At 43.0% G+C, this 12,900-nt stretch overlaps 1 protein-coding gene across 1 annotated transcript; it reads right to left on the minus strand.

The window, feature by feature from the left end:
- Positions 1-4,997: 4,997 nt before the first annotated feature.
- LOC147625466 (uncharacterized) lies at positions 4,998-5,945 on the minus strand. The gene is made up of 2 exons (XM_086819033.1): positions 5,553-5,945; positions 4,998-5,445 (listed from the first exon to the last, which is right to left on the minus strand). The coding sequence occupies exons 1-2, from the start codon at positions 5,880-5,882 to the stop codon at positions 5,026-5,028; spliced, it is 750 nt and encodes a 249-aa protein (XP_086675159.1). The 5' UTR covers positions 5,883-5,945; the 3' UTR covers positions 4,998-5,025.
- Between the last annotated feature and the right edge of the window lie 6,955 nt (positions 5,946-12,900).

The raw sequence follows: 12,900 nt of genomic DNA on the forward strand, positions 1-12,900 counted from the left end.
TATAAGCCGCAACACTCCATCATTACCCTGACGATATAATCTCCCTGAGATTAACTTGAATGGTCGCCATAGGTCCACATTAGGACCCGCTAGTTGTATCTGCCCACTTGTCAAAATTTCTAAGATGGGTTCAGACCATTTAGGAGCTGTCTCTATAAGGAAAAGTGTTGAATCTAACATATCATCATCCACACCCACAGCAGCTTCTCCAGAGGTGATTTGAGACAAATGATCTGCCCTTAGATGAGTTGTTCCCTTTCGGACTGCCACTGCAAAATCAAACTCAAGAAGGATGACAAACCACCTCACAATCCTTCCAGTTGCACAAGGCTTATTCACCAAATATAGCAGTGCTTGATGGTCCACAAAAAATATAAATTTGTTTGCCAAAAGGTAATGGCAAAATTTTTTCACTGCATATATCATTGACAAACCTTCTCTTTCTGTTGTGGTATAATTCTTCTCAGCATTGTTCAACTGTCGACTAGCATATGAGATTGGGAAATCCTTATTATGTTCTCCCGATTGAGCCAAAATACATCCAATTGTAAAGTTTGAAGCATCAATATGGACATGAAAGATTTGATTCCAATCTGGTGCCCGTAAGATGGGTGCAGTCACTAATGCTTGCTTCAACTTTTCAAAGGATTCCTCACACTCGTCAGTCCAATTAAACTTTACAAGAAGAGCATATAATGGTCTGGCTAGGACAGCGTACATGTAGATGAATCGACAATAATAGCCACAATGTCCCATGAATATTTGTACCCCTTTAGGATTGATAGGCCGAGGTAATGAGACAATGACATCAATTTTATCCATATCTGTTGAATTCCCATTGCGAGAAACAATATGGCCCAAAATTTTCCCTTGTCTTACCATGAATTTGCACTTGTCAGGATTCAAGCATATACGATAAACTTGACACTTTTGAAACACAAGTCTGAGGTGTTCTATATGATCATCACGCTCTTGTGAGTGAACACATAAATCATCCATGAAGATCTCAAGAAATTGCCTAAGGTACTCCTCCTTGAATACATGACTCATTAACCGCTGAAAGGTTGCTGGTGCATTTGTTAGACCAAATGGCATAACACGATAGGCAAAGTTGCCATCTTCAGTAGCAAAGGCTGTCTTGTGTTGATCCTTTGGATCAATTGACACTTGATTGTAACCGGAGAATCCATCCAAGAGACTATGTGCCTTTTTCCCTGCAACTCGTTCCAAAACATGATCCGTGATTGAAAGTGGGTAATGATCACGTACAGTAGCTGCATTTACCTTCTACTCGAAGTTTTCCATTTTTCTTGGGCACCACTACAATAGGGGAGACCCATTCAGTGTGTTCAATCTCATAGATAAATTCTGCCTCTAGAGCTTGTCTATTTCTTCTTTTATCTTTTGTGCAAAATTCTCATTGTAAGTATAAGGACGTTGCTTGGAAGGCTTTGCATCCTCTCGCAATGGAATTGTATGCTGACATATACTTGGATCAACTCCTTTGAGGTCTTTATAACTCCAAGCAAAAACATCGCGATACTCCTTTATTGTTTGAATTAATAACTTCTCCTCATCTAAGACAAGTCTGTGGCAATCCACACATAGCGAGGCTCTTTTCCTGGCTCAGCGATATCAATTTTTTTTGCATCCTCTGGACCATCATATGAAACCCCTGGCATGCTTGGCTTTTGTCGCATGGGCTGTTGAAGAACAATCTTCCGATCTTGAAGAGTGTACTGTGTGAAGTTGGGGGGAACATTGAGACCTTGTTCTTGTCCACTTGAGTCATCACTAATTGAAGCCCATGCGGTTTTGAGCTCTCTTTTGTTGCAATCTTGCATCAGATTTTTTTGTTCGACCGTTATCTTTGCACTTCCGACACTATCTTTTGAATCGGTTTGAGACTTGAGTTTTGGTTTTGGTTTCTTTGTTTTTTTACGATTTTTGCTAACAGTTTTTAGCTTTTCTCCTGGTTGGAATCCATCTGATCGTTTTACTTGGTCTTTGATACTATCTTGTGCTTGGACATAGTATAGATATCCATTCTTTCCTGAGAAGTGAGGTGGTGGTCGAGAGTGTTCATTCTTAAACTCCTCGTCTTCTTTTTGTATTCTCTCACATCGTTCCCTCTCATCTTGTTTACGGATTCTCTTATGGCTCTTACAGCATTTACGTTTAGGTCGGCTTCGAGGGATATCTACTTGAACCTCCCTTCCTCTCAAGAGTAGGCGTGCCTTTCCTAGCTCTTCCTCGAGGATTGTCACATCATCATCCAAATCAGAGTCCCATCCATCTTCCTTATCAGCATCATAAGCAGATTCGAGTGTTAAATCCTCCACTGAGACTTCCTCTACATGCAGTGTTGTTGTGGATGCATCCCCATAGTACAAATCATCTAGAAGGTCACGTGGTTGTACCATTCGTATAGGAATAATGTCATATCCATCTGAGTCACAAAATTGAATTAGCTTAGGTAAAGCACATGTCGATAATGTTGCAAGGACATGACTCCAATCTTGTGGATCAATTAAGTGCTCAGGGAAGGGTTGTGGAATGTATGCCTCATCTGATACACTTTGATTACCCTTAAGTCTCTCAGTGTTGAAATCCCTACATGAGGCTCTACACATCCACAGATCTTCTCGCCCATCTGACAATGTAACTCTTGAGCCCTCAGATGAAGCAGAATCAAACTCATCTATTGGAGACCTTGTTACATCACGATATGAGTGATTCTTTAGGTTGACCCTTGTGATGACAGAATCATGTCGGAGGTACAAATAATTGTATCCCCAATCTTGAATCATTTGAAATTGTCGCATGAATGGTCTACCCAATATCACTTCATAGTTTGGATGCTTTCCAAAATCCACTACTGCAAATGTGTGCTCATATTCAATCCCACATGTGGTGACCAATATGTTCTCTAGCAGCCCAATGGGATGTTCTAAGCTTCCATCTGCTAGCTGCAAGCGCATCCTGGTACTCCTAATAGCTGGTTTGCCCCACTTTTTCCAAATGGACCTTGTCACAATACCCACTCCTGCACCACTATCAAGTATTGCAGTTGAAGCTACTTTTCGCACTTCTAATGGGAGGGTAGCATTTCCCTGATCGTCCTCACAAAATTTTCCTACTTTGTTGATAGGAACTGGCATAACATGCTTTGTCTCAGGGTGTATAGTACAATGATGGTGACCCTTTTGTAGCAATACCTGCTCTGACAAACATGTGGCAATATCATTCCACAACTCTGGACAAAGCTTTATCAAATCAAGCAAAGGTATGGTACAAGCCACTGGTGCTGACAAAATAGCTTGCACGATACCCATATCGATCTCCTTTGTCAACCTTCTATGCATGGAGGGTATCCTCAAGGTTTGAGAACAGTTCTCATATTCTCCCAAATAAGACGGTAAGGTTTTCATTGTATGCTTACTTCTAGGAGAAACAATTGTTTGAACTTCCTCCTGGATGCTTGGGCGTCTAAAGTTGTTTTCTGTGCCCTTGGTAAAATCCACCTCAGAGAATGGAGGTGAGATAATAGAGGACATATTCTCATTAAATTTCTCATGAACTGCTGCCCACATCTCATTTGCCATGTCCTCGTTAGCATCAATAACTTCATCATTGCATGGGAAGGCAAGACTAGGTGGCAGCAGAATGCCTTCTTTCAATGGGGTGTCAATTGGTGCAGACTTTTCGCTCTATGAGCTTGTGAGATCAGCTCACTTTTCATTTCCCAACTTGATGACACTTCTGGTATGGTTTCTAATGTTGGCTTAAGAGAGGTTGGGCCCCGAGGGATGGGTGGAGGTGGGCCCTCAAGTATTGATTGAGCTTCCCTAATGAGTTGCTGATGTACAGCTAGATTCATCTTCTCCTCACGAGGGTTTGGGTATTCTTGAAGCTTCTTGGGTAGCTCAGATAAAGCTGCAATGCGACTTCTATGAGCATCAATGATGGCATCTAGAGTCTCGTTCACCTTATCCACAAAAACAGAACCCCCAAAACTATCCTCGGTTGTACTAGCCTCATCTTGTTTAGTACTAGGCTCAGGTTGAGGTTGATACTCCTCATGCACTTCTTGGGATGTAAAAGCTTGATCCCTCATGTTTTGTTTAGAGACTTCTTGAGAACTACTGGATGCACTCTTAGTTTGCTTGTTGCGGTTCTTTTTCCTCCTAGTGGTCCTTTTTCTATTGGAACGTAGGGTCTTGTCCACTAGATTTGCCTTTGCATCCCTAGTTCGAGGTGTCTCATCAGTCTGCATTTCGGCATTTCGTGTCTGTGATCTAGTCATGACTCTAAGTGGCATGACATCCTCATTCTCTGATATGAAGGTGGCGATGGAACTCTCTACAAAGTTGAGTGAGACCTTTGGTTGAGAGGTGCCTTCCTCATGTGGTTTCAGCAAACAATCCTTTGGAAAGTGTTCTACACAACACCCTAGACAATATCTTTCAATTGGTGGAAACTGTGGTACTGTTGTATTGGATCGAGCTACTTGCCTTGGGCGATGTGGACAATCACGAGCCCAATGGGGTTCTCACTACAAGACAATGCTGCCATACACGCGTTTCATACACGCGATAAATTACGAACGCGTGTATGGTCGCGCCTGTATTTGAATAGAATCGGGCGCGTGTATTTTTGCATTTAAATTCGCGTGTATGTATGCATTAATCAACGCGTGTATAAACGCGTCTATATACACGCAGTAATACACGCACCTATACACGATAATATTCACGGGGTAATACTCGCTATTATACACGGATAAATACACGCTACTATACACGGATTAATACACGCATGGCAGAGAAAAACTGAAAAAAAACTGAATTCCTTTACAAAATTAAAAACTATTTTCCTTAAACCATCTCATAGTACATTACAGTATACATCATTACACAATCCCACTACATGCATTTACAACAATGAAATATATTCAAAAATAAATCATATTGCATATGAGATGATGGAAATGTCATCAATTTAGAACATACAGTGACGGATTGGTTAGGGTTCGATCTCATCTTCAATAAGATCCATCCTTGCCAAACGATCAACATCAATATCCATTTGATCAATTGGTAAGGCTACGATTAAATTTATTCCACTATCGATATTCTGTACTCCATTGATAATGGTATCGATGTCCTGATCATCCTCGTCAACATCACCATCATCCTCAATGGTAGGGTCATTCTCATGATCATGAGAAATGGCATGCTCATCCTCATTATCACGATCATCTCTTATTTCTTGATCATCGATCATAACATCTTCAATGGCATGTTCGACGTCATCTTCATTGCGGCTTGTTACATCCTCCATATGCTCCATATCGGTGAATGTATTATACATCACTTTGGAACGTGGTGCAATAGGGATGACGTACCACCATTTGATGTCATGCACCATTGGTAGATAGATAACCTACTCAAATACACACAGTACAGTAATTAATTAGCATATCAAAAGTCAAGGGGTACGCGAGCTTAGATATATATGTACATGAAACACATTAGTAAAAAAATGCATACCTGCTCACATTGTTGTGGCAATACGAGCCTATCTTTCTTTGTTTGCCAGAACTTTGTAGAGTCAATAGTTACATATCCACGTGCATGGCGTTTTATCGTTGCATCAGGCCCTTTTTCCACCACGTTCATTTGCCATTTGACATCCAAAACATACACAAAGAAGCGACGAAAGTCAAGCCTAAATATGTCTTGGATTATGCCACAATAATCATCCATTTTTCCATTAGCTCCCTCAAAGCTACTAATGACACCGCAATCTTGTGTATTTCTCTTTTCATCAATTCTTTGTGTTCGAAAATGCTTGCCTTCACACCATATAGCATTGAACATAGTGCACTGGACCAAAATAGAAACAATATTTGTGTAAGCAATGTGAACAAATATTAAAAGAAAATCACTTACAACTAATGCAAAACATTAGTTCTATGTACCTTTGATATGCATCCTCGTGCATACTCCCATTCTTCCGCCGTGATATGCAGCCCCTCGTCACTCTCTGCTCTCTCCATTTCCTCATGCAACCAATCAACATGGATATCATTCGGAAGTGTTGCTAGATGCTTAGGGTACGCCTTCCGAGAGCCATGTTGCCTCCGAAAGAGAGCTCTTTCTGCTTGCCTTTTTGTCTTTGCATCCTCATATCTTGTAACCCATCTGCTCATCACATCACTATTAAGGATACAAGTGAAATTGAGATCATCAATCAACGTTCTGTCAATTACTTTACTCTGTCCTTTTCCTTGAGGCACAATAGAGGTCATCCTCAAGTCCTCTTCATTGCTCCATAGTCGTGGCAAAGAGCTGTCCACCTGACCAAGAAATTCTGAAATATATACAAGCGACTCTTGTATCAACCAACCCTCGGCCATGCTTCCTTCAGGCCTTGCACTTTGCCTCACAAAGTCTTTTAAGGTCTTCATGAAGCGCTCTAGGAAGAACATCCAACGTGCATGCACAGTACCACATAAAGCAATTTCGTCCACTAAATGCACAATGAGATGTAGTTGACTTGTGAGAATGGTTCGCGGAAAAGTCTCCTCTATCAAACAAACCACCTCCACTGCCATAACACGCGCATCATCCAACGTGGCTGGATCAATTGCTTTGGAACTAACATATCTGAAAAATAAATAAATAGTACGTTATACCTCATGCACGTTCATTTTGCAAGGTATAATGAAGGGTGATCTAAGCATGGGTTTTACATACCTCACAAGCTCGCCCATCTTATAAATACATTTTTTCAAACTCTTATTCGCACAATGGTCGATGCTAGTAGGTAGTATGAACTGCGCACATAAGAGCACATTTATGGTTTATGGCATTACAAAATTTAATTTCAACGTACGTACAAGACTTGGAAAACACTTACTTGAAGCATCTTGTGCCAATCGTGGGACTTCAACCCATATAGTTGCTCAACGCCTCTTTTCTTAGTGGTTGTAAAGGCTCCCTTCAATGATCTCATGCATCCAGTGGGAGTACGCAAAGTGGTGATGGCCTGCTTTACCTGCTTCTCCTCTTTCTTTGATATAATCCATGGTGCAGGCGGAAGACGAACGTGCCCACCCACCTCTCGTGGCCAAGCTTGACGCATACGTCCTGCGACCCGCAAGTCCTCACGTACGCTAACATTGTCTCGTTTACCAGTAATATGTTCCCAAATACCAGATCCCACATTCTTGAAGATGTGCATGGGATCAAGAAGATGGTTGATCTTAAGATGGGTCCAATATGGCAGCCGGAAAAAAATGGAGTACCTGCACAAGGGATTGCTCTATGTGACCTTTAATCCAATTAGAGACTACACAAAACAAGATTGAAAAAACATCACTATACCTGTTCATGCCATCTGGAGGAAGAATAGTTGTAGACTCCCAAATACGCTTCCAATCTTTTGCACGAAGTGTTTGTGGAGGAATGTTACTCTTACTAGCAACATATTTAGGATGATCTGAGGGGAGAAATCGATGATGATTATCGAATATAGTCTTACACAAACCATCAGCATACTCATGTACTAACGAAGGGCCACAAACAGGACATGCATGTTTACCCGATGTTTTCAAACCTGTTAAAATATAAATAAAAGTTAGAATAATAAAGTCAAACCGTCTAATTAATATATATAGCCAATAGTAATAGAGTAGGGAGGTAATTAGAATTCTTACCAGAACAATCGCTGTATCCTGGAAAGTCATGCATTGTCCACATCAACACTGCTTTTAAGTCGAAGTGTCGAGAGGAGGGAGGCCTACTAATGTCCACCACCGCAACACCTCTCCATAGTTCCTCCAACTCATCAATCAGTGGTTCAAGATAAACATCCATATGCTTGACTTTATGTTTCCCTGGAATTAGAAGGGATAACATAAGATGTCCCTTCTTGATCGCCATTGATGGTGGAAGGTTATAATTCACCAGCACAACTGGCCACACGCTGTACGCGGTGCTTTTGAAACCAAATGGATTCACTCCATCCATACCCAGGCCAAGTCTCAAGTTTCTGGGCTCTGTTTTAAAGCTGGGCCACTCATCTTCAATATGCTTCCAAGCAGGAGTGTCTGCGGGAATTCTCCACATGCCATCATCCGATCGATGCGAGGAATGCCATGACATGAGCTCTGCTATGGATTTGCACTTGAACATGTGTTTGATGCGAGGAATTATAGGAAAGTGTCGCAAGACTTTACGAGGTACATCAAAACTCTTCATATCTGTTCTGTACCTTGCTTCACCACAAGTGGGACATGTCAGAGCCTCCTTATGCGTCCCACGAAAGAGAATGCAATCATTGACGCATGCATGTATTTTATCATAATCCAGTCCTCCAAGAGATGTCACATAGCGCCTCGCTATGTCTCTTGAGGTGGGCAGTCTATTTTCCTTTGGAAGCATATTTGACAATAGCCTGCATCCAATATCATCAATTATAATTAGTCTTAAATCCTAAACCTTAAACCACTAATTCAAATTTATAAGTTAGAATGCTTACTTCAACAATGCGTCAAGACTTGCATTGCTCCATCCATAAACTGTTTGTATATTAAGTAGTTCAAGGGAAGCACGTAAAACTGAGAATGTGCACCCTTCAAACACCGGTGTCGATGAAGCTTTATAAAGATGCTCTTGTTCCATATCATCGTCGTCCATACCTTTGGGATCATCCTTAAAAAGATTCCGCACCATATCATCAAGCACCTCCTCTTCCACAACTTCGTGAGGTGCAGGGCTATTGTCGTCCCTTTCCCACTCATCTCTGACATTAGATCCCGAAGCTCCAGCATCATCTCGTCGACGCTTTACGTGCTCTCGTCGCGCGTAGGGTACCATGTTAGGGTGTGGTACTGCATCCTGCTTCAATTTATCAAATTATATGTTACAACTCTATTAATTTAATTTGGATACCATGAGTCATTTGAATACCATCAATTTACATCTACTCACCTCTAAACCTGTTTGATTCCATTCTCCATACATGGAGATATGATTCAAGGTAATTCGACGTGCTCGTACAATGCATCCTTGACATCGATTACACATACATTTGATCCGTTGTCCCAACCACACATCGCGATTACGATGACGCATTGTCTCATCTTCCTCAGAACTGCTTGAAGAGGTTGATGACATCCTGTGTACAAACCAGAAAACACAAACTCATTATATATTTTTAATGAATGCACAAAAACGCGTGTATTCACGCGGCTATCTCCTAAAATTTGCGTGTATAAACGCGGCTACTTCCTAAAAAACGCGTGTATTCACGCGGCTAATTTCTGCAAAACGCGTGTATAAACGCAGCTAAAATCATGTACACGCGAATATACCTGCGTTTATAAACGCGAACATAAACGCACCCATAAACGCGGCGGCATATTTAAACTAAACATAGCCCGCCTTCCCCAAATATAGATTTTGAACTTAGAAATCAACAGTGCGCCTGTTTTCGCCTCTTCCAACAGCAACGAGGGAGCAGAGAAAGGAGCACACACACGAGAGAAAGAGGGAGCAGAGAAGGAGCAGAGAGGACTCACTTTTTCAGAGGTGAGTCACTTTGTCCTGTGCCTTGTCTCTTTTGTCAGATTTGTTTACTTTGCTCTTTGCTCTTTGGGTTTGTCTTTTTGCACACGATTGGGTTGCTGCATCCTGACAGGGGCGACAATGGCTGGTCCTTTTATAAGGACATTCTGTTTTTGTCGGGGGGTCGGTCTTTTCGAGAAATTTTTTTCGCAGGTCGCGTGTAAGAACGCGTGTAGGAGCGCGTGTAACCTGTCTGCAGAGTTTTTCCACGCGCATATACACGCGTTTTTTGCCGGGTATATACACGCGTTTTGTGACGGGTGTATACACGCGTTTCTGCAGACAGAAAACTGCGGCGTTTCAGATTTCATGGTTTGCAGGCATTTGACTTGTGTAATGACAATGTGTGAGTAAAGAGACAGCCCATGATGTACATGATGATGTTTGTTGCAGGTTCTTTATGGATATTCCAGGTTCTTCATCCGATCCATTTGCGTACAGCAATTGGTTGATGGAGATGATGAATCACTTTGGGCGCCAACCTGGTCCGGTTGAGCTTACAGAGTATATGTATGTCCATCCCCCTCCTTCCCTGCCTGGTGTCTATACCCCTATCGCGAGTATCCAGGGCACTCCAGTGCCGTCTATTCCTCCGAGTCCGACGAGACGGCATGCAGCTTCTCCTCTTCCACGTCCACCGAGGAGACATACCTCGTCCCAGACACACTCACGTACACCCTCACAGCCACCATCACGTGCTCCCTCAGAGCCACCGTCACGTCAGGGCTCACAGCCACTGTCACGTAGACAATCCCCCAGTCGTGACTCCACCCGCAGCAGTAGGAAGAGTGGGAGTGGGGGAGGATGCGGCGGGTGCTTTGGTGGGGGAGGTGGGGGAGGTGGGGGAGGTAGTAGGGCACGGGGTGAGAGAGGAGATAGAGGGAGAAGAGTTAGAGGAGACAGTTCGGAAGAGGAGGAGATGAGAGAGATGGAGAGAGTGGTTTGCTATGATGTGACGGATAGGGGCGGGATAGTGATGGATGCGAGGGGGAGGGAGGTAATGGAATACATGCGTGGGGTAGTATCAAACTCATATAGAAATTGTTTTATTAAATTTAAAGATCAAAATAGCCGATTAGTTGGGGAGGTGATAGAGGCTGTACACAGTCGGTACCCCAATCCCCCACATGCTACATTCTCGGATGTATGGGGAAGGACGCGAATAAGGGAGATCTTAAGTAATAAAAGATCTCACCTTAAAAAACTCGCGTACGATGACCGGCTAAATGTAGCTGCGGGTGGCTATCCTGCCGAGAAACCTGCCACTGCGCACAAACGCGAGTGGAAGGAGGCAAAGAAACGAGCAGAGGGTGGCGTGAAGAGCAGGCAGCATGTGGAGGCACGACGGATCCAGATGGAGACCGTTGGATCTTCGCATTTCGGATCTGGCGGCGTCGAGTCATGGGAGGCAGAGTTCGTAAGTATCCTGTCACTTTATTTGATTGTTTACTTAATTCATTGATTCTATGAATTGTTTTAATCTTACAAATTGTGTTGATTATGATACAGCGACGGGTTACGGGGAGGAAGCCCACAACCCACGATACTGCGTATGCTCGCCGGCATAGCAGACGTGACACGTGGGCCATCTTCAGAGCCGAGGGACGTATTACGGACGCGCAGTTTGAGTTGGCCATGAGACCATACGGTCGACAGGTACTTGAAAATTCGTAACGAATGGTTTTGGTTTATTGAATTGCATATATATATATATATATACTTATATACTATATATTACTTGAACAGGCACAAGCTGCTGATGATCCACCGGCCGCCGCTGCAGAGGGTGGACGTGAGCACTACTCCTCGGACATTCCGACCGATGCGAGCTCATCTGAGCATGAGGGGAGCACCGAGTCATCATCTGGGTCTGAGTAGTACTCAGATTTGTAGTATCACATTCCATATTTAGGATGTGATTGTATATATTTTTTTGTAAACTCAAGCCATGGGCTACTTCGAGATATGGACTCCCTTGTATACATGTATGAAATTTTGATAGTAATATTGAATTGATTGATCGATAGTATTACATTCATGGCTGTCTTGAATCGTGTAATGACAATGTATGCATTCATGTCGTTCTTGTCTTAATCTCCCTCGTGCATATGTTCTTCGTGGATGGTCTAATGGGATGGTCTAATGCACCAAAAACCCTAAACCAGAGAGTGCTATTGGGTGCTGGAATGCTGGAACAGTATTCAGGCACCAAATAGCACTCTCTGGATTTTTTTTTTTGCTCTCTGTTCGCGTGTATAAACGCGTCAAAACTGCTAAAAATTGCGTGTATCTGCGCGGATACACTGGAAATAACGCGTGTATACACGCGTATAAACTGGCAGTAACGCGTGTATAAGCGCATCTAAATAATAGAAACGCGTGTACAGGTGCAAGTAAAAACGCGGCTGGGACATTGGAACTGAACAGGATGCGGCTATACACCCGTGTATAACCGCGTCTAATAGAATAAGACGCGTGTATACTGGCGTGTATTAACGCGTCTGCAAAAAAAACGCGGCTACACACCCGTGTATACGCGCGTCTGAGAGGCACTGTACACGCGTTTTTACACGCATGTCTCTGGCCGCGAGAATACACGCGCTGATACACGGGCCCGCTACTTTTTTTCACAAGTCATTTTTAGCGGCTAAGAGCGCGGGTATGAGCCCAATCCCTTGTAGTGTCTCCGCACTCATAACAGGGGCCCATTAGTTTGGCTTCTACTTTCCTTTGCTGCCATTGACCTGAGGAGCCTGGAGTCCTAGGTTGGTAGCCGCCTAGAACCATCAAAGAATTTTGTTCCCCTGGTTGAGGTTCTAGTGCTTGGCTTGGATATGCGGGATTTTCAAGGAGATTTTCCTTGGATGAATATGATGCATATTCCTCCTCCACATAGCTTGGGTTTACCAAGTCTCTACACATATTTGAATTGTCATAGTCAACAAACCTCACAGGAGCAGTCCTAGGAGCAGGAGGTTGAGCTCCAAGTACAGGTCGTGTTTGCTCTTGTGCCACGGTGGCTTACGTTCAAAATAAATTACTGTTGATGCATTTGTGGAGCCACTGCACCCCTTTGTTGCTCACACTCTTGTCTCATTCTTGCAATGCGAGTACATTCCTGTGTGGTGTGGGTATAATTCCAAGCACAGGCCTGGCACCACTTCTTTGTGGGTTGGTTTATGACTAGAGGAGAAAAGGTATTACATTCTTCGGTTTTATGGTTACCGCCACATGCTCCACAAAGATGAGGACCTGTAGGTAGTAC

The sequence above is a fragment of the Cibotium barometz genome, chromosome 24 (genome assembly GCF_041138505.1).
Source record: "Cibotium barometz isolate CiBa-2024 chromosome 24, ASM4113850v1, whole genome shotgun sequence".
Lineage (NCBI taxonomy): Eukaryota > Viridiplantae > Streptophyta > Polypodiopsida > Cyatheales > Cibotiaceae > Cibotium > Cibotium barometz.

Bases quoted from the DNA above. Each gene is read 5' to 3' on its own strand.
- LOC147625466 (XM_086819033.1), bottom strand. From the start codon at position 5,882: ATGTTCAATGCTATATGGTGTGAAGGCAAGCATTTTCGAACACAAAGA. The intron at 5,446-5,552 runs GTATGCATTTTT...GTATTTGAGTAG, and splicing joins TGCCACAACAATGTGAGCAG to GTTATCTATCTACCAATGGT.